Raw genomic sequence first — 21,613 nt, 5'->3', positions numbered from 1 at the left:
AAGTTGGAAAGAATATTATGATTAAAATTTCATGTTAAAATTAATATATTGAAAATTTTTTATTTTAATAGTATAAAAAAATTCAAATTCAAAATAATAAAATAAAAAATGTGAAATAAAAACATGCAAAGCATAAGAGGATTAGAGCAACAAGCGGTAAGTTTGGCTCAAATTCAAATACATATATTAAGATACAATATTAATTTACTTTATTTTTAGCTGTAAAGCCTAGAAAGATTTACTTGTATCTTTGATCAAAGGAAAAAAGAAAAGAAAGATTTACTTGTATCATGAATTTTTTTTTGTAAGGCTTGTTTTTTAAGTAAAAATTAAAAAAGTCATTATATTTGTGCATAAAAAAAATCTTTATAAATTATCAATATCACATTTTCAAAAATAAGGGCCAAGCCCGCTCATATGTTTTTAATAATTATTGGTGTAAACGTATTCAGTAATTATTTTTTCAATCACATAATTTTAGTGTTTGTTAAATTTCAAAAATATTTATTAATACTGACCGAGTATATGTTTAACACTAGCTTAACCAGTATATCAAATGTCATATAATATATATAAATGTCCTTAATTTAAAATTAGTCACCAGATATTAGCTTAACATACTCTCATTAAAAAATGTAAAACAATTTTTAAAAATTTAAATGTAAAAAATGTAAGGTATTTTTAATCTCTCAAAGTATATTCATTATTTTTTAAAAAAAAAATTCTCATTAAATAAATCACTTTATATTTATTTTAGGATGAAACACTTTGTTAAATAAAAGTAAAAATGAAAAAATAAGATTAGTTTAAAAAAAATTAACTATTTTTTTATAGGAGGGAATAAATAATTAGAAACATGTTTTCAATGTTATCACATTAGTTGGACAATTAAAAAAAAAAATTTAAACATCTCTTCTTAACAGCATTGAGGTGGTACTTAAAAATAGCAGAATAATCTTTCTGTCCGTTCGCAGAATGAATCATCAAATTGAACACACTTACAGTTACCATCACTTTCCATCTTCAACCGTATCAATTTATGGCAACTGGCAAAGATCTACCAGAGAATTCATCTTTAAGCTCACTAGCTCAGCATATTATTGTTATTAAGTGATGAAAAAAAATGACAGCAACAGAGAACAAAGACCACAAAAACAAATTCTGTTATATGAAGAGAAACAAAATCCAAACACCATTTCTACAAATCAATGTATAATGTACGGCAATTTTTTTACACATTGCAACTGTTGGAAATAAGGCGGCAGTCTATATGCCTCAATAAGACTGCTCACACTCAACGGGGAAAACTGAACAAAAAGAAACCCCACATTTCAAGAAATCAAATCAAAACTCATTCTTGAAGAAACCAATCCTTCCAAAAAAAAAAATTAGAGAAATATGACTACCATTAGACAAGGGATGATGGTAACGAAGTCAGAAACCCAAGCGCTCATCACTGCAGTGGGATAAAAAAGGGCCGTAACACTTCTTCCTGATCATAAGTGTAATTTCAGCATCAATCAGAATCACCTGAGGTGGAACTAGAACTGGAACCGGAACTTGATCTCGTATGGTGAATGTTGGAGCTGCTTGTCGGAGCATGTTCTGTTTCAACCACAAGTTTTGTTCGGTTCATCAGCATCAGATCCTACATCACACGATTCGATCATCTTGGCCGAGCCAACTTTTTTCACTTCTATGTCCGCTGGTTCATCCTTCATGTTTAAAACCTTCGGCAGCTCCTTTTGAGTACCTTCTGATATTTCCTCTAGATTCATACGGGCATCATCCTGAGATCTAGCTTCATCAACTTGAAAGTCTGAATTAGCAACATGTTCTTCAGATTTGTCACTGGAAAGCTGATTCTCCACACTTGGTAGTTTGACCTTCTTAGCATACACTCCTTCAAGTTGCTCGAATGCCAAGTCAATATCTTCAAGTGATCTTGCTTCAACAAGTGGACCTCTTGGCCAAACTCTGTAGTATCTTTGGGCAATGAACTTACTTGAGCATCCGTAACAACAGTCTCCACAGGCAATAGATCAGGATGAAATGGTACCACAGCATCACCAGAAAGCTGATCCTTAATTGAACCTGGTAATTTGACCTTCTCAACATCCACTCCTCCTTTAAGTTGCTTAAAGGCCAAGTCAATATCTTCAAGTGATCTTGGTTCAAGAAATGGGATCTCTTGACCAGACTCTGTTGTATCTTTGGGCAATGAACACACTTGCGCATCCCCAACAGTATTCCCTCAGGCAATATATCAGGATGAAGTGATTCCATACCATCACCAGTAAGCTGATCCTTAACTGAACTTGGTTGGATGGCCTTCTCAACATCCACTCCTTCTTTAAGTTGCTTAAAAGCCCAGTCAATATCTTCAAGTGATCTTGCTTCAAGAAATGGTATCTCCTCATCATACTTTGCTGTCTCTTTAGGAAATGAACTAACTCGAGCATCCCTAACAGTAGTCTCCCCAGGCAATATGTCGGGATAAAGTGATACACCAGCATCGCTGATGCCAAAATCCCCAACAGTGTCCAATTCTGACAAGAATCCTTCATCAATTTCCTTTAATTCATCTGATTCTTTGATATTTTCTTCGGTAGACAGAGCCATGTAGCCTTCTGCTGAGGAATTCAATATTTCTTGCATCTCATTGACAACTTTCCCGGGCTATCAACTTTTAAATCCACTTGGTCAGTTGGCGATTTGAATCCAGGAGTGTCAGATGAATAAGAAGTGACAGATGAGATCTGTGGCAGAACTTGGTCTCTGGTCTCTGTGGATTCAACCTGAACAATATAAGATTTCTGCAGAAATTCAAAGAATTTATCATCAATTTTCTCAGTTATTTTAAATGCCAGAAAAGCTGGGGACATTGAATGAAACAAAAAAAAAAAAAGGCAAGATCAAGGTTTTCTGCACATCAAGCATGAGAAAGAAGAAATGATCAATGAATATGATTTTAAACACTCTGAGAAGAAACAAATAGAGATCCTTCCTCTAGCAATGCAATAAAACTAACATTTCATCTGCATAGCACTAAACATCTCATTTGCTTGTCATTTATTCGCAAAATCCATCAAAATTTGCATAAAATGTTCATCCCCTCTCCTGCTCAATGCAAGAGGAGGATTAACAAATTACGGGTCATCCTCCCTCATCAGTAACAAGCTAAAAAAGAGGGATGCCGCATGATATGCCAAAGCATATGAAGTGGGCAGCTTATGTATCCCATTAACGATGATACAGAATAATCGCATACAACTAAGCTTTTAAGGTGAACCTTTCCCAGGGAACTACGATGAAGAATCAATGCAAACTAAGTTCAATAATGAAAAGCTATTCAGAGAAATGTAAGCATAATTAGCATGTGACTAACCTGACTTTCATCATGATCACTAAAAGATGGTGCAGCTACTGAATTACCAGCGCTTGGCTGGTCATAGTCCAAGATAGAGGGGGATGTTACTTCACATCGCACATATACACAATCAGAACTTGAAGGAACCACCTTATCCAAATCTCGAAGAAGATCAATGTTACCCTGCTCAAAAGAATTTGACAAGAATAATTTATCCTGCTCAACGGGAACCATGTCTTCCTTTTTTAGCGAAGTTTCCTCCGCATGTTCAGTTTCCTCAGAAGGCATAATTGGATGAACAAATGAAGCTTGATCAGCTGCCAGAGAAGGCTGTAACTCATGTAGCACATACACAGATGAATCACTTGAAGATATTTGCTGGGAATGAGAAGCCATCAAATCCAGCTTCTCATCTTTATCCCGTTCAACCTCAAACATGTCTTCCTTATTCAGTGAATTCTTTTCTATATGACCAGTTTCTTCAGAAGGAAGATTGGGATCAACTACTGGAACTTGCTCAGCTTCCAGCGAAGGTTGCAAGTCCTGCAGTACCGACATAGATAAATTACTTGAAGACTTATACAGGGAATAAGATTCTATCAACTCAGGCTTCTCATCTGCATCTTGGACTCCCTCAAATATATTGCCATTGTCAAATCTGGATGATTCGACATCATAGCACACTGAACCTTCCTCCACAGATTCATTATGTGATGAATGTGACTTCTCAGAAGCCATGTGATAGCCAGAAGATGAATCATCTGAACTGTCTTTTTGAACTTCAGATTCAGCGTGTAAGAGGTCAGATTGCTCCTGTTCATGAGTATGTAAGAGGTCAGCTTGCTCCTGTTCATGAACCAAGTCTGTATTCGTCTCTGCATTTAATGATCCAACATCTGAAGACAAACTTGAATCCACAGAAACAGGCTTCATAACGTTGGGCAAAGGCGCTGAAGAATCATTACGTACTACAAAGCCCGGGCCAATTGAAGCCAGCTCTGCATTAACATCATGCTGATTTATATCTTGAGAGTCCCCAAAGTGCCATTCATCATTTACTTCCACATGTAGTTGGGAAGTTACTGGGTGATTTTCTTCATGATAGGAAGCATTGGCTTCTTGAACATGATCATCTTTATCTGTCACGTCAGCAATCATTTCTGCGGGTGCTTGAGGCCAAGCCATCTCATTAAACTCTGTTGCTGAATCAGAAGATACAGAAGGAAATGACGCAACCTTGCCAGCAGTTGGTGGGATAGAATCATAAAGAGGTTCCGTGGTTTGATAGTCTTCCGCCCCAAGCAATTACATTCTGGAGGTCCGCCTGCTCCACAGAATCTTGTGTTGAAACTCTAGGGTCCAGAAGATTATTGTGTCCTGACTGTAAACTTGCTGATATTATTCTCATCTCATCAGGTATGTTGTCAGTCACTTCTGATAGTGAAAACTGGCTTGATCTGCTGTTGCTCTCCCCAACCACTGTTTCTCTACCCAAATGGGATTCGATTTCACCTATATTTAATTCATCATGTGCTGCAATCTCTCCTGTTTCAGAATAGAATTCCATCTCAGAAAGATTTTCCACCCTACCCAACACTATTTCAACTTCATCATGGTGAGCATTGCTCTCAAGTACTTGTATCCTTTCCACAGGATCAATTTCTCCAGAGGATTGACTTCCAATTTCAACACATTCAGAAGCATGATCTATATTGGATATTAATTCTGTTTCTTGAGACAAATCTCGTTCATTAAACTTCCTCTCGCCCTGCTCACTTGAACTCACTGATTCAGTGTCCTGAACAGAACTCAAATTCGTTTCACTTACTTCGCTCAACTGCCTCTGGAATGAGGGGTAGCTAGTTCCCTCTGAAGCCAGCTGCTCTGATACGAAGATAGGTTTCCAACTCATATTTTGCTTCCCGTGCTTGGTTGCACCTAATACAGATGGCCTCAAGCTGAAACTTTCGTACCTCCGGAAAAATGTATCTTTCTGGTTTAATGTCAGGAACTCCTGCTCAAAGCTGTCTCCCTTGAGATCAGGTTTTTCTTCATTTGGATCATAAGGAATATCAAAAGGGTTTCGTCTAGGCTGCAGATTAGAAGGAGCAGAACCGGGAATGGGTGGTAACCCCAAGGCAGCATAGGAATCATCAAGTAGGTCAAAGGGATTGCGTCTTGTTGTTGTGATGGGAGCAACATTGAAGGGAAGATCAGAACTTTCTAAATCGATTAGATTTTTCTCAGTCATCATTTTCCGTGCCCTTCTCCTTGCAATGAGATTCTCTAGTCGCTGGTTCCTCTCTAGCTCAGAAGTCCCCAGATCCATGAGATTTTTTTGGTCGTCTTCGGTCCACTTAATTGCAGATTTACTTTCATCCTCTTTGCCACCTTCTTCCTCTTCATCGTCATGATCATCAACGCCATCTTCTTCCACTCCAACCCGGTTCTCAGTATCTTCATCTGATTGAACACTGCCATCATCAGTCTTTTGAGACTTCTCTGAAGCAACAGATTCGTCATGGGACAATGGTACAGTCCGTGAGGCTTGCTGGTCTAACAGTGGGTAGAGTTCCTCAAGCATTGGCATTATGTCTGCCATGGAAGCATCAGGTGAGGAGCTCTCTGCCCGATCAGACCCTGATTCCAAAGAGTCTTCTTCCTCTTCATTGTTATCCACTGGTTTACAGGAGTTATTGGGTGAAAAATCCAACTGATCTCCCTTAGAAGTTTGAAGCAGCTCTGCAACAGTTTCTTCATTTTCATCATCAAGAATATCATCGTTTACTTTTTGAACAAAAACGTATTGTTTCTCAATAGCATCGTCATCGCTTGAAACTCCTTCAGCCTTCGAGTTCTCTTCATGAACTTCCTTCTTATTTTCCAACTCGAAACTGCTGAGTTGTCTATCCATTTGCTCGCGTGCTTTGTTCTCATTCTGGAAATTTTGAGAGATTTCATCAACTGGTGGCGCGAAAGAAATTAAAATGCCACTTTCCTCAATGTTCCTAACTTTATCTTCTCCCAAGCTTTCTTCATCAACGCTCCTCTCTTCTATAAGACCTCTACTTTCTGCATGTGTTTTTACAACAACGCTCTCATCTTTCTCAACAATGACAGTGGCATCCCCTGAAAACCCAGTTTGAAAGGATGAAATGTCATGAGCAACTTCCTCTTCCTTTTCAATTTCAGGCGTGTTGGGCTGCCCAAAACTAAGAAGGGTCCCAAGCAGAACAGCGGTGCAGACCAAAACAGGGGAAGCAGAAACCAAAATGGAAAATAAAAAAGGAAAGGATCTGTACAGAAAAATCAAAAATCCCAAGACACCCACAAAGAAAGGATGATTACAAACTGATCTGTGACATGCTCTGATAGAAATAATCAGCAATTTTCTCATTTTGACTCCAATTTCCATCGCTGATGCCATCTCCCTCTCTTTCTTAGTATCTGTCTCCTTGGTTTAACAAAAAATCTGTTCAAATTAAACAAACAAAAGTAAACCAGTGAGCAATGCGTTTCATGTAAGATCCATGATGAACAGTCCCCCAACAAAATACCAAGTCTAACCAAGAAATTACAGAATTTAGAAACCCAAAAAAGAAGAATAAGAAGCTGAAACTAACCTCGAATGTTGAATCGATAGAAGTTTCCCACGGAATCGGATTGATCAATCGAAAGAAAATGATGAGTTGATCATAAAATAAGCTTCAAGAGGAAGGGAGGAAATTCTGGAGAGGAATGGGTCAGCAGGTAGGATTGATAAAACAAAACCAAACAAACAAAAAAGGTAATGAGAATACTCTTTCCTTTTAGTTGGTCTTTCTTCTCTGTTACCTTTTATGGGGCTCAGTATAGACAACAAGAGCTGTGGGGAGCTGAATGTGTGATGATGATATAGAGGGGCGTTTGGACGTTTGACAGAACGAGAGTGGGGCGGCACAAAAAGAAGAGAAGAGAAAAAGGGAGGGAGGGGGAGAGAGAAAGATAGTTCAACTATTTCGATTTTAATTTTTTTTTTTATATTCCTTTCTACAAATAACTTTTCTTTTACGGAGTTGAATTGTCCCCTGTAGTCACTGGACCCCACTTGCTTCTCCGCTTTTTCTCTCCAACAGACTCCTCCATTACGAGATCAAAATCCTTTCTTCTTACTCTGTCACACTTTCTGGTTTCTTCACCTTCTTGTTGGTGTGAAGCTTTTTTTAGTTTTTTTGGGCCAAACTCGTTGTCGTGAAGCTTAAACCACTAACAGTGCTTAGCCTCATTTTCCTCCGTAAAGTGAAAGGAAACAGCCAAACAGAGGCATGGTGAAGTGAAACTAAATTCGTGATCAAAATTTTCAGGGCGTAGTTTTAAATATAAAAAGTTTATTGAAAAAGGTAACAAGAATGAAGATCTATGTTGGGGGTGATCATTCCTTCCTCGATTTTCTGACAATTTATTCTTTATTATTTTGTATTCATCGCCTCAGAACATGCGCTGGTGTCAGCATTGCTTCTTCCAGGCTGGGCGTTGGAGGAGTTCACGGACGCTCTACAGGCTCAATTTTTGGAGATTTTTTCAGACAATTTCATTAAGTCTCCAACCTTTTATTTTATTTTATTTTTTTATTTTTGCACACGATCACATTTATTTAGTTTAATATTTGAAGTTAAGATGGTCTGTCTCGTAATTTCATATAGGTGAATGATACTTTGAACTACTTTTTGTGTTCAGAAAAATCCAAACATGAAATGATTTGCTCCGTAAGTTAAGAATTTGAACCCTGTTCCTGTCCAAGATTTTAAAATCTCAAAGCTTTTTTGAAACACAACACAATGAATTAAGATATGATTTATACAAATAAAGCTGATTTATCATGAGAGATGAGCATAACGTTACGACCAATTCGTCTGTTGAAACAAAGACCATCAAATTATTATTGCATTAATTGACCAGGTCACACTGGACATTTGGACGGTGGCCAGCATGAACTTCCATAGGATCTATCAGACGTTAGTTTCAATCAGTGAAAGGGATATATACCCGTTCTTTAGGAAATAGATTATTTCATACAGTCCAGGCCAATTACTTTCAATTACTGGACAACTCATTAGTTTTAGGAAAAATAATTTTCGAATGATCATAATGAAAATCTCCAGTGTACTATCAAATATTATGAAAAACAGCAGCACATAATTAAAGAATAAGTTTTATTTTATTTTATTTTTTTAAATCTTGCCTTGCCGGGTACATAATTATTTTTTGGCCGTGTCTGCATAAATTATTGGATGGGATGGGACTATTACTTACCATCCCAAGTGGCAATACTTGTTCACCGTAAAATTCTTCTGCCTTCGCCCTTGAGGACATATGATAAATTCTCCAATTCAGTATTTCCTTCACACAATAATTGATTGATACACTCAAGTGGATTATATCAGCCGATTTAATTAATTAAAAAAATGATTCACCAACGAAACGGCAGTAATGTTCTAATGTGAGCTTTATCATTTAAAACGGCGTTATGATATGCCATAACTGGTATTGGCTCCACAATTCAGTGGTTCGACATTTGAATATTGTTCCTCGCCCCCGGTCTTTGAGGTCTGAACAATGAACATATAAATCTATAAATCCCGTCTTACACGTCCCCATCTCATTTCATCCAAATCAATTCGGACGGCCCGCCACTCAATAAAAGCCTAAAGATACCCCAGCGAAAAGCGGCCGAAGGGATATTAATTTATCAACTATTTGATTTCATTATTATTTGTGTCAAAGTTAACCCCCTGTCTTAAGTAACAAAACAGCCTTACAGAGCTACACTAATTACTTTTTGCTTATGAGCTACCTTGCCAGTTAGACTCCAAAAGGCATCAATCGATTGGCAACCTTTTTCTTTTTCTCGGCTCGTGAAAAGAAAATTGATGTTAATTTAAGAATCTTATTGTACTAATTTACAAGAAAAAAGCATGATGCTTTCTTAACAAGGCCATGTACTTGAATGCTTGTCAAGGGTACAAGAAAATACCATCTCGAGAAACATATTTTCTCTCATCAAGGGATGTCTTACTTCTCACTTATCCTCACCTGGGTGCTCCATGTTCAGTTTTTACCATGTGTTTTTACCATGTCCCTTGTCTTATTTGTTACCTTGGAAGCCTTGTGAATCATTTGAAACAACGAAACAAATTTTGTTGGACTAATAATATCTCATTCCTCCAAATTTGACCAAAAGGAATGACCTTGAAGCTTGCCCTGAGTAATATTCTGCCAGTTAGCTTAGCCTACCAGAGCATTTTTCACTCCACCGACCTCATCATCCTTTTGAGGACAAGGTGATTGGCCTTGTATACTTTCATCTTCTTTCTCCACGTTTAAGCCATTTGCTTCATCACAAGATGATTCATCCTCACAACCATTTTCAGAAGCTGGTGACTCTGGCTGCAGTGATTCAGCCATCGCCGACTGCAGGATAGTTGGTGATGAACAACCAGTGTCATCAAAATTAGACATCTTCTTGTCATCTTCTCTCAGCTTCAGGGCATAAGCTTCATAGTTGAATCCAGCGGAACTTTTCCCGCCAAAACGGGATTCCAACTTGTCCATGTCAAACACTTCTTCCATTATCTTGCGACTCTTCGGGTTCTCAGAGTAGACGAACCTCACTTTTCTATGGGTTTTGGGCTCAAGAAAAGGCTTCACCATCTGTTTCAAATATAAAGCAAACTTGTTAGGCATAAAAACACAGATAACTCGTAATACGAAGAGCAAGCATAAAATTTTGGGGGAAAAAATCAACTTTCAAGCCCTGCTTTATGGGAAATCTCCTTTGTCAGCAATTTTTTTTTTTTTTTTGGTTGCTTTGGCCTTAAATCTTGTCAGTTCGAATTAAAAACATAGGTGTATATGATTCACTGAATACGCGATCTAGTTTAGTCTCAATCTTCAGTTCTCGTCTCTAAGAGCGGTGTAATCCACACTGGACCAAGGAAATGATACCCGCTCACATAATGCTAATTCATGAAAATTAGGCGGCAAAACTTCATCGGTCAACTGTGCGCAACTACACCAGCGATTACATCTAACTCAGAGGAACGAATTTAAGAGGATGTCAGTTAAGTTTGAATGGGACTATTTATACAGTTAAATATAGTTATACCTTACTTATATTAGAATCATATAGCAATTGTGCACAGTTAAATCAATAATACATCGTCACTTGAATATGCATTGACTCATCTTAATAGTTGCGCACATTGAAAAGTATTTAATTGTCTTGTAAACACTAAAGAACAGTGTCAGACACATTCTATTCACTCTCTTGAGAGCAAAATTACAAAAGGAAAAGGAAAGGAAAGGAAAGGAAAATGATATTGATGATGAAGAGTTGTGAACACGTGCCAGGTAAAATATATTTCCAGGATTCATGAAAAACAAAATGCATCAGCAGCTAGCAGGGGCAATTGCCAATCAAAAATTTTTTTCCAGACAATGATAGAAGAAAGGGAGATGCTATGGAGTTATGAATGCATACCGTCCAAAAGGACTCAAATAATTTCGGGGGATTGTATAGGATTGCTAGACCCAATCTCTCAGGATAATGATTCTGAAGGAGTTGAGCAGTCTCCTTAGTAACCTTTAATGATACGCTTGATTTGCTCCACCCTTGAAAATCAACAAGCCAAATCATCTGTTGCTGATTGGAATTTAGATTTAATATGGCATTCTCCATACAGTAAACCAAGTACTTGATCTGCTCCACCGATGAGCTTGTACCCTGACATTGGAAAAAGGGCCTCAATTAAAGAAATGAAATATTAATTATATTAACAATGACATCCAAAAATAAAATAGTCAGTCATAATAATAAAAAACGAAGGAAAAATCCCGTAAAGTTTTCATTACAAGTTCTTGTAAAATTTGGAGAGAGGAGAAAGAAGAAGAAGAAAAAAAGACTATGTTAACCACATACACATTCCTACCCTCCATATTACTCTCTCCAAACTTATTGCCCACTCCAAACTCCACAAGAACTTTATAATGAAGGACTTTAGATAATACTGACGCCAAAAAAAAAGCAGCCACTGGGTTTTGTAAATTCTCATCAAGCTATATCAATTACCTGAACACCTGCTCTCATCACAAGAACAATCCGCCCTTGCTTATCCAAAAAGTCAGCTCTATATAACCTTCCAGTCTTAGCTTCACATGACACATCATCCTAATTGCACAAATGGAAATTAGTTTTTTCAGTTGCACATAGATATTCGATAGAATGTAACTTGCCACGATATTTTAGAGCCTCAACTATAAAGTGCAGTCTTGTCTATAACTGGGTTAAAAAGATAAAAATGAAGCTCATCAAAAATAAGCCACGAAGAGAGACCTAGTCTGATAGAACGTCCTAATTTATATGGCTTCCACTGCTTTAGAGAGTCCCAGTGACACATTGGTCACACTTAAGTTGACCCCGTCTTTTCTTTTCTTTTTTTTTCTTTTTTTTTTGGGGGGGGGGGTGGTTGTTGTGGGTGGGTTTTGCTGTCACGCACTTGTATTCTTCTATTAGGTGAGCTTTATGCATGCAAGATGATATTTGTATTATTGCATTACAACGCAGAGAACCACCAATTCTTATACTCTTCAGGATTAACCAACAATTATTTCAAACGAAGGAATCAAATAGAAATTATGGTTATACTTACCCATCGAATTTTCTCTGGCTTGTATTCCACCCTCCACTTCAAGGTTTCTTTCATCATTTTTGCACTTTTTTTCACATTCCAGTTTCGTGCTCTGAGGAACCTTTGTATTGATGCATCTGAAAACAATGCTGGGAACTTGTCGGTAATTGGACCAATGATCTTTCTGATTTCACCAATCTGTGAGAGAGGAAAAAAATGAATTATCCTAGAACAAAATATTCCCCTAAAATGCTAATATCTACCTTAGCAGAACCTCTTAGCTAGCTAGAAGTTATCAAATGTGCTACCTTGGCCTGCTGCTCTTCAGGAGACAAAGCTTTTTCTGTTGCACCTCCTTTCAGTTTCATGGATGCCATCTTTTTGGATTCCTATCAACCTAACACAGCCTGAATCCACTGGGCCAACAAAAAGCCTTAGTCCCAGATGCTTACTGCGAGTACATGAATCCCTTAACTAACTAATTTACAATTGCATCAGTAATTTCTTTACGCAATGAAAATCACGAACAAGGGCAACCAGAAAAGAAATAATAGTCAAGTAGGTAATTCCATCGACGAAAATGTTTAAAAAAACCCAAAAAAAGAAGTATGTTGAAAGAAATTCATGTTTACATCAACTAATGCTTGCTTTATAGACTTCTTCAACTTGAATGGTATAACAGAGCTACATTTGAACCCAAAACTGCCAAGTTTGTCATTTTGGCAAAGCATGGTAAAATTGACTGATTACATTCACAAAAAATATTTCGGGACAGTTGATCACAAACCAGCACATCAATCCACCATTAAGTCATATGTCATTGCAGCTTTTTCCCCTCCTTTAGATTAATGCATCCCACAAACATTGCGATTACAAAAAGACATGTGGCCTGCCAGACTTCCACGCATTGAGGACGACAAATCACATAACGAACTCACCCAGCCCAGAAAGCATAAACTAAGGGTGAAAATTGTTTTCCCCGTCACCTGATCTCTCTTTAACTAAACAAATTTGAAGGGTCCCACCAATGGTCCCACGAACAGGATCCTACACTTTAGGCCAAAAAAAAAAAATATGTGCCTGATATGTAGTTAAGTAGTTTAATGAATCTGCTCAAATTCCAACCCAAGTTGGGAAAAACTCAGCGTGAGATTGCTATGATTTCATACAGACAATTTCCCACCAATGGTCAACGAACAGGATACTATACTTTAGGCCAAAAAAAAAAAATATGTGCGTGATATGTAGTTTAATGAATCCGCTCAAATTCCAACCCAAGTTGGGAAAAACTCAGGGTGAGATTGCTATGATTTCATACAGACAATTTTGCATCTGATGTTTGATGACGAGTAATGATCCACACGATTTCAGGTCACTTTTGCAGGTGAATTACCGGCTTATAGACGGGTTACCGATTTGCAGGGTTAAACGGACCTATTGAGGCAGGGCTCATCCCTTCCCTTTGGTCTAACAGGAAGAATACGCCTTTTTTCCTTTGACATTGCTGGCGTCTACCTGGTTATGGCACTGACCCACAGACCGTAGCTCAGAAGGTATAATCATGAATACGCACGGATTTATATGGCATAGATAAGATCGATAGATCAACAACAAAAGATACACGGATTTAAATGGCTAGTGGCCAGTTATTGCTGCCAGATAATCACATCAATCATCAATCATAAACATAAACATTGACACACCCATACGAACAGTTCAGGAGCATCAATTCTTCAGAACTCGAAAAAATCCTATGACCCCATGCAATCCTTACCTTGTCCTTATTAAGATATATTCATTTCGCTTCACGATTGTGAGAACCAGGGTGATTACTGTACGCAAGTCGCGGGGCAACGAGATGAAAATCAGACCAATCGCTCCATGGGTTTCTCAGGGAGACGCAAAGCTAACAGACTGTGACGAGTGAATAAGACGGAAAGAAAAGGCAACCAGAAGGGAGGAGGCAGAGTAAGCATCGGAATATGCAAAATCGCCCAGAAGAATTGTCAGGGCGAACGATAATGATATTGAAAATAAGGCAGGGAAACTCTTACCTATTGGGGAGAATCATGAGGACATACGCCTTGGAATATACGTCGGTTAAACGCGAAAATAAGGCACATCGTGTTGCCTGATATAATATGTTCCTTCGAAGTTCCGAAACCGCATGAGAGCGAGAAGGGCGAGTCTAGCCGTTAGATCAACGTCACATTTTGGGACAAGGAACAATCGTGGCAAGTGTTCATGCTTGAACTGGCGTGCATCCTGTCACAGGGGAAGCGCCCCAGCGGGATTGATCTTGACCAGGAAGAGCAGGTGGCTGGCTGCCCTTCGTCGTCGTGACACCTGCGTCGTGAATAATGATAATTAATCATACCAACTCGAAATGTTTGCAAGTATGTTTATTAATAGCTTTCTTCAGTGCCCATTTGCCAATGCCATTAAAATCGTGTCCAAGGATTGCATAAGAGCTTAACATAAAGGAAAACATAACACTAAGTTATTGTATTCTGTTCTTACTTCCTATAGATTTATCTCATTATTCTCAATCTCTACATCTTGGTAAATATCTAATATTAATTTCTATAGTTTTAAAAATGTACATTAATATCATGAGACAATATTACCGAAAGCAATTTTGATGTGACTCTGCTAGCTCATTTGTTAACATGGTAAAAATAGGCTGATCATGTGAAAATAAAATGGACTAGGTATAATTAAAAATTAAATTTAAATAGGAAAAGTATTTCTTTTATATTTGATTTAAACAAAATGTGGGAGTCGAATGCAAAATTAAGCATGCATCAGCAAATGTGTTGACAAAGTTAAGTGCATGCCAACAAAATCTACTTCATCGATGCCAACTCATGATCCTAAAGCGTACTTTTAATTACAGGAACTAGCATTGTAGACAAAAACAACAATGAAATAAAAATATAGGAAATTGAAGTAGGCACTTGCTTATAAAAGAAAACGGTAATCCAATTAATGAGACTGAAAGTTTATTAATTTTTGTAAAAAGTGTGGTAATTCTCACATGTGTTATATGTATCATGCAATGTTGGATTTTACTATGCTTATTATTAGATATGTAATTTATAAATTTAAAAAAATTTAAGATTGGCCTTGAAAGTTTAAAAATTTTATTTATTCCTAACTTATTTGAGCAGCTAAAATAAGTTTAGAGAAATTCGAGCTAAGCCAAACCCGAATGAACTTATCTCGAATACCTGAATTCTTTATTTATTAATAATAAACTAATATTAAAATAAAATAAAAATGAAAAAAATATTAATTTCTTAAATAAAAATTGAAATTATCTAAAAAACAAAATAAAGTATAACAATTAGGATATTCGGGCTAGCCCGAAAGCCTAAGGTGTTGGAGTCAATCTTAGCTATATGAACTTTTTTATATATTTAGATATTTTAAATTTAATCTAAAAAAGCTTGACTTATCTGAATTAATGGCTCTACTTATTATGAGGAGAAGGTTAATTTAATTTATTTTTATTTTTATTTTGAAAAAAATTAGGCCATCCCCACCAAGGTAGCCAATGGATTATAAACTCATAACCATAGCCAAGAATTCGGCCAAACTTGATGGATTAATTCGAACCTGCCTACAAAAATTTAGGATTGGCCTTAAAAAAATAATTTTGTATGTTCGAGCCTATTCAAACTAAGCTTGATCGGGTTCGAGCTTGGCCTGAACACCAAAAAAAATTTTAATTTTAAAAATCATATAAAATATAATAAATATTAATTAATTATTCAAATTTTAGGTCATTTTATACTAAAATCATATATTTGAGTTCCATACATCATTTAAGTATTGAAAAATATATTTTATATTTTTTATAGAATAAAATGATTAATTTAAAAGTAAAAAAATTAATCAAAAATAATTTTAAAAATAAAATTTAGGTATTCGATTTGCTCTTAAAGCCTGAAGAAATTCAGGTCGGGCTTAGCTATTCATCTTTTCAGGAAGTCAAGCTTATTCAGGTCACACTTGAATAAACCCCGCCCTCTTGAATTCCCAACTCTACTCATAACCTTCAGACTCATCAAAATAATGATGATTAACTAAGCCACCAAGCACATTTGGTCACATAAGGGTGGAGAATTATGTACATGTAATAAAGTTAGTTTACAAACAACTTTCTTATTATAAGTTAAAATGAACCCATTAAATTAATGGGAATTAAGTCTAATGAAAAGAATTAGTTTCATGTAACATAACAAATCAAAATTCAAATCTTTCAGAGAGAGGTTGCAACATTGCAGCCTTATTTTTAAAATTTTAAATGACATTAGAAATTAATTTATTAAATAAATTGAAGATAATAAATATTTATTAATATTAATTTGAATTTAACAAGATTATTTTTTTAGTAATTAAAAATTATTAAATAATTATTTAAAGAAAAAATTATCCAAAATAAGTTAACTTTTAAGCACATAGCACTGAGCGATGATTTTTTTTAAAAGGGAGAAATTGACATGTTTAAGTAAAATTAAATGAAATCATATAAATTATGGATCTATTTAAAATTGCTTTTGTTTTATTATTTTAAGAACTGATATTTTATAACATTTATTTTGATAATATAATATTAATAAAAATAAGTGTTTTTTTATTATCTTTATTTTTTAAAATAATAATCCCAAAACAAAACCCTAGAGGTTGTAACATTTCAACCTTAATTTTAAAAATTTAAATGACACTTGAAGTTAATTTATTGAATAAATTGAAGGTGTTAAATATTTATTAATAATAATTTGAATTTAACAAGATTATTTTTTAGTAATTAAAAATTATTAAATAAATATTTAAAGAGAAATTATCCAAAGTGAGTTAAATTTCAAGTACACAATAATAAGCCGTGTTTTTTTTTTAAAAAAAGGAGCAAGTTGACATGTTTAAGTAGGATTAAATGAAATCACATAAATTATAGGCCTGTTTAAAATTATTCTTATTTTATCATTTTGATAACTGATATTTTATAAATCATGTTTTCAAAATAAAAAGTAATAAAAATAAGTAATTTTTCGTTCCCTTGATTTTTCAGAAAAATAATTCTGTAACATTTAAATGATGTTTTCATTTTTTTATTCTTTAAAACAATATTTTATTTTTTATTTTTTAAAATATTTTTAAAAACACGTTGCTTATAACATCTTGATTTTTAGATAACAAAGAAAGTATAAAATTTAAGTTTTATTGAGGATAAAATAATAATTTATATTATTTGAAGTTATTCAAAAATACTAATATGATTAGACATTTAATTATCAATTAAAAATTTAAATTTTAAATTATATAAAAAATATTTTGTTGAGATATAATTTTAATATTTAAAATATATAAATAATTGTGTGTGTGCTTGTAGGCAACAAAAAAAAAAAAGAGATGAAAGGCTTCTTTTAGGTCTCACATTGGTTAAATGTAGGAAGAGAAAGCTGGAAGGCGCATCAAGAGGCAAAGAAGTGGCTAAGACGTAATTTTAAAAAAATTATAATTAATGACCCAAGAGTTTAAATAATTAAATTTAATTTTATTAAAAAAAGATTATAAGTTTGAATTTAATTATTCAAATTCTTAGGTCATTAATTATAATTTTTTTTAAATTACATCTCAGCCACTTCTTTGTTTTCTTACGTGCGTCCCAGCGAATTTATATTTAAAGAATCTTTTTTTTTTCACATCTAATTGACTTAAAAAAGCCTTCCACCCTCTCTCTCTCCCCTCTTTGTTACCTACACATACACAATCATTTATATATTTTAAATATTAAAATTATATCTTAACTAAATATTTTTTATGTAATTTTAAATTTAAATTTTTAATTCATAATTAAATACCTGTCTACATTATTATTTCTAAATAATCTTAAATAATATAAATTTCTATTATTATTATTATTATTATTATTATTATTATTTTATCCTCAATAAAACTTAGATTTCACACTTTTTTTACTATCTAAAAATCAAGATGTTACATTATTGAATGTTTTTTTTTTTTTGTTGATTATAGATAACATAAAACTATTTTCAAAAGAGGTTGTCAAATAAGCCTTATTTTTCCTCTTGTAGGGTTATAATTATTTAAATTTATAACAAAGTTATATATGAGAAAGATATAGAAATTTAGTTTACTCATTTAAATTTTATGAAAGCTTTAGAAAATTATGAAATTCTTTATGGACAATAAAATTATGAAAAATTTAAAACATGTATTAAGTCATGATAAATAATATTTGGATTAAATGGAAACTATTTTGGTAAATTAAGAACAAAAATAAAAAAAAGTATGAGAAAGGGAAAAAATAAATAAATTGGCCCGCACCTATTTAAAACACACGCTAATACATAATATTACTCAATCTAATAATAATAATGGCACTACATTACCCCCTTGGTCTTCATCATGTGCTTCTACAAAGTGAGAGAGGCGCAGCTTCCATGCTCCATTAATGGAGTTTTAGAAAACTGTTGAGCTCCGTTTTGTACCGTAACCTCCCCAAATCACAAAACTTTCCACACAAAAATTATCATATGTGATGAGAACTTTCTGACGATGTGAATAATTGGAGAAGCAGGGGCCAATTTAAAGGGAAGCAGAGCTGGTTTAAATATTAGAGTTCAAAGCAAGCATTGAGTTTCACTAATCAAGAATAATAAGATTGTTAAGGTAAGTGAATATTTCAATGTAATCCGTTTAATTTGATAAATAAGGTTGAATTTTTCCCTCTAGCTATGTTGAAATTGAACTTTGGGTATAAAAAGAGCGATTCCTAATTTTCGAGTTAATTATTACTTGAAACATCAACAATTAGTCACGGACAACTTAGAAAAACTTGTTAAAAATTGATTATGCAATCAAATAATAAATTTGAGTGGTTTTTCTAATTATAGATGAATTAATGTGAATTTTTTATGTACTTTCAGTATGAGTAATCTAGATATTGTTTGGCTAAAAGAATTAGTTCGGTTAAGAACTTTGTGTGATAAGACTGTTATATTTAAATTTTTATGATAATTGAATTTAATTTGAGTTACTGTTGTGCACTCGAAATTTTTACTCAAAAAAAAAGGTCTTTTGACATAATTGTGAAAATTGAGCTTGTAAGCTTTTAGTGGATTTTAAAAGTGATTTGATAATGAAGAAAAAATCACGGGATGTTTAAAATTGTAAAATTCATTTGACAGTATTGGATTGAAATTTTAAAAGAATAATCACAGAATTTGATAGTTGCGGGAGTTTTATTGGTTAAATCATGATCTTATAGTTAAGAAATAACTATTGGAAGTGAGACATGGATTTGAATGTTTTGGCACATTGTTAATATGGAGAGATTTAGGAGAATTGATATTGATATTGAACTGAAAATTAGGAAACTGAAGGGCATGGAAGATTTGAACATAGATGAAGGTTTTGTTGATTGGGAGTGACTTGATTGAGTTTTTTTTTTTTTTTGATTGAGAATCGGTAAAAGTAGGACTAAAATAATGTTCGAGCCTGGTTGATAAAATAAAAAACTTTAGAATAGTATAGTGGATTAATGCATTGATTATAGTTGCATTAATGTGTAACATTGTTATTTATACGACTAAAGTGTATTTTTAGTTCTTTACTTTTTACTTTATGTAAGGTTTCAATTTGATTCTTTAATTGTATATATTAATTGTTGATTGCTGGTATTTGTCTCATACTTACTTATGGTTGTTTTTTACTTCGTAAAAGAGATAACATTTGATTATTCTTTCTTATGTTGACATGTCTACTTTTTATTAACGTGCATGTATAAAACATTGTGCCCATTGAGGGTTTGTCTGATTGATTTTCGAACTGGAAGTATATGTTATGAACTATCTAGAATGTTTTGTATGGTATTTGAATTGATTTATAATTATTTCATTTCTTTTAAGCATGTTAGTCTGTGTTGGGTGGTGATTTAATTGTTGAAATGATTTACGATTGTGGTTTAATTCTTTTAAGCATGCTTGTTGGTTTTGAGAATCGAATATGGACATGGTTTGTTCTTTTTAAGCATGCTTGTGTTTTTTTTAAACTTAACTTTTAGAATGCAATGCAAGGAGAAAATAAGATGGTCAATGTACAATTGCTGTCATGTGATATGCTTTTACTAAGCACTTAGTGGTTGGCATTTATTATAATTTCTATTACTCTAGTTAAGATATTGGAATGATGGGCATGTCCTTTAAAAGAAAGGAGCCTTGCTTTGTTGGCACTTGATAATGCACATTTGACTGGACATATCTACAATTTAGGCTTTAGTTAGCGGTAATATAGTGCAAGAGGTGAGATACAAGGATATAGTCAAGATAAACATCACTTAATTTAATTGTTATTTCATGTGAATTGATTTGATTATAGAATATTAACATTTTTTTGTACGAGAAGTGATTTGTGAAAGGATTTTGGAAAAATAAGTATATATATCTAAACATAGTTTGTAAATTGATTTTTAATTGATATGTCGGTGTATGCTAGAAGTAATCAATCATTACTAAGATGCTAGATCTTATGTTATCTCTTATCATTTTTAGACAAGCAATTCAAAAATATTATAGGAAAGGCACCAAAGACATAACTTATCAGCTCATTATCTCTCGATTTGACACACGTTCCCTAATGTTTTTGTTGCCATGGCCTAGGATTGATTTGTACAACTCAATTAATTTGAATAATTGATGATCATACATCCAAGTTGCATGTTTTGAAATATGATTATGAAACTTGACTTTTGGAACAGACCGTTGAATTGACAATCTTCGACTAATCCCTCTTTAATTTAGTACTTATATTTAATTTAGGATGAGATTTTTTTTAGACATCATTATAGAAATTTATGAGCTTGTATTGGGCTATTGGTAGGGCTTCTAATCATCAAATGTCCTAAGCCCATTTATGGTTATTTTTGGGATCTTTTTTTTTTTTGTTTGAAAATAAAATATCTATGAAAATAAGGTGGGAAGGTTTAATTTTTGTAAAATTATTGTGAATATTTTATCAATAAATCTTTGGATGTTACATAAGTATATATGTTTAATACTTGACCATACGAATAGGATTGCCTTTTTAATAGGAAAATATCTATGAGTATTTTTTTAAAAAAGAAATTCATTAATCCTTTTAATTCAACTCATGATTTCACTAATTTTACTTATTAACAATCAATCAAAATCAATTGCAAATTTGGAGTTTTTTTTTTGCCTACCAAATTTGGAGATCTAAAAGTTTAAGGATTTGATAAGTTTCTTTCATAAACTGGGAATAAAGTGTAAATGAGATAATATATTCACATTGAGTCATTATAAATTTTCTAACCCTCCAGTTTAAAACGTGAATTTGATTTCTTAAAATTCTAGCTAAACTTGTCAAATTATAAAATTAACAATGACAATTAATTATGAATACTAATATGTTTACATAAACAATAAAGTTAGAGAAATAATATCCCCACATAGATGTGAAAAATATACCCAGTCTTCCACAATTTCAAAATACAAATAAAAATATATCAATATACGACTGTGCAAGTGTT

The 21,613-nt window shown here is 33.8% G+C and overlaps 3 protein-coding genes across 10 annotated transcripts; all 3 read right to left on the bottom strand.

Moving 5' to 3' along the window:
* Window positions 1-1,137: 1,137 nt before the first annotated feature.
* LOC129302325 (uncharacterized) lies at window positions 1,138-2,000 on the bottom strand (the record flags this gene model as incomplete). Its single annotated transcript, XM_054941117.1, has 1 exon — window positions 1,138-2,000. A coding segment is annotated over one exon (390 nt), but the record flags the coding sequence as incomplete, so codon positions are not given.
* On the bottom strand, window positions 1,138-7,324 carry LOC129315931 (uncharacterized). Its single transcript, XM_054960106.1, is given in 5 exon segments — window positions 1,138-2,678; window positions 2,681-2,816; window positions 3,389-4,669; window positions 4,671-6,842; window positions 6,994-7,324. Coding segments are annotated over 4 exon segments (4,221 nt in total). The 5' UTR covers window positions 6,798-6,842; window positions 6,994-7,324; the 3' UTR covers window positions 1,138-2,001.
* Window positions 7,325-9,265: 1,941 nt separating this feature from the next.
* LOC129294715 (uncharacterized) lies at window positions 9,266-14,361 on the bottom strand. Of its 8 annotated transcripts, XM_054933204.1 has the most exons (8): window positions 14,091-14,360; window positions 13,811-13,950; window positions 13,430-13,563; window positions 12,345-12,452; window positions 12,058-12,234; window positions 11,478-11,576; window positions 10,890-11,132; window positions 9,266-10,060 (listed from the first exon to the last, which is right to left on the bottom strand). In XM_054933204.1, exons 4-8 carry the CDS (start codon window positions 12,411-12,413, stop codon window positions 9,635-9,637), a joined length of 1,014 nt encoding a protein of 337 aa, XP_054789179.1. In that variant the 5' UTR covers window positions 12,414-12,452; window positions 13,430-13,563; window positions 13,811-13,950; window positions 14,091-14,360; the 3' UTR covers window positions 9,266-9,634. The 8 variants fall into 8 exon arrangements, with proteins under 8 accessions (XP_054789179.1, XP_054789190.1, XP_054789206.1 ...); XM_054933215.1 differs by lacking the exon at window positions 13,430-13,563 and having other exon boundaries at window positions 12,345-12,443; window positions 14,091-14,361; XM_054933231.1 differs by lacking the exon at window positions 13,430-13,563 and having other exon boundaries at window positions 12,345-12,443; window positions 13,870-13,950; window positions 14,091-14,361.
* Window positions 14,362-21,613: the final 7,252 nt, after the last annotated feature.

Source organism: Prosopis cineraria, unplaced genomic scaffold, assembly GCF_029017545.1.
Source record: "Prosopis cineraria cultivar Desert tree isolate PC_DT_omini unplaced genomic scaffold, ASM2901754v1 PC1, whole genome shotgun sequence".
Classification (NCBI taxonomy): Eukaryota; Viridiplantae; Streptophyta; class Magnoliopsida; order Fabales; family Fabaceae; genus Prosopis; species Prosopis cineraria.
The sequence above is the reverse complement of the archived record's forward strand: the minus strand, read 5'-3'. Positions and strand labels throughout refer to the sequence as shown.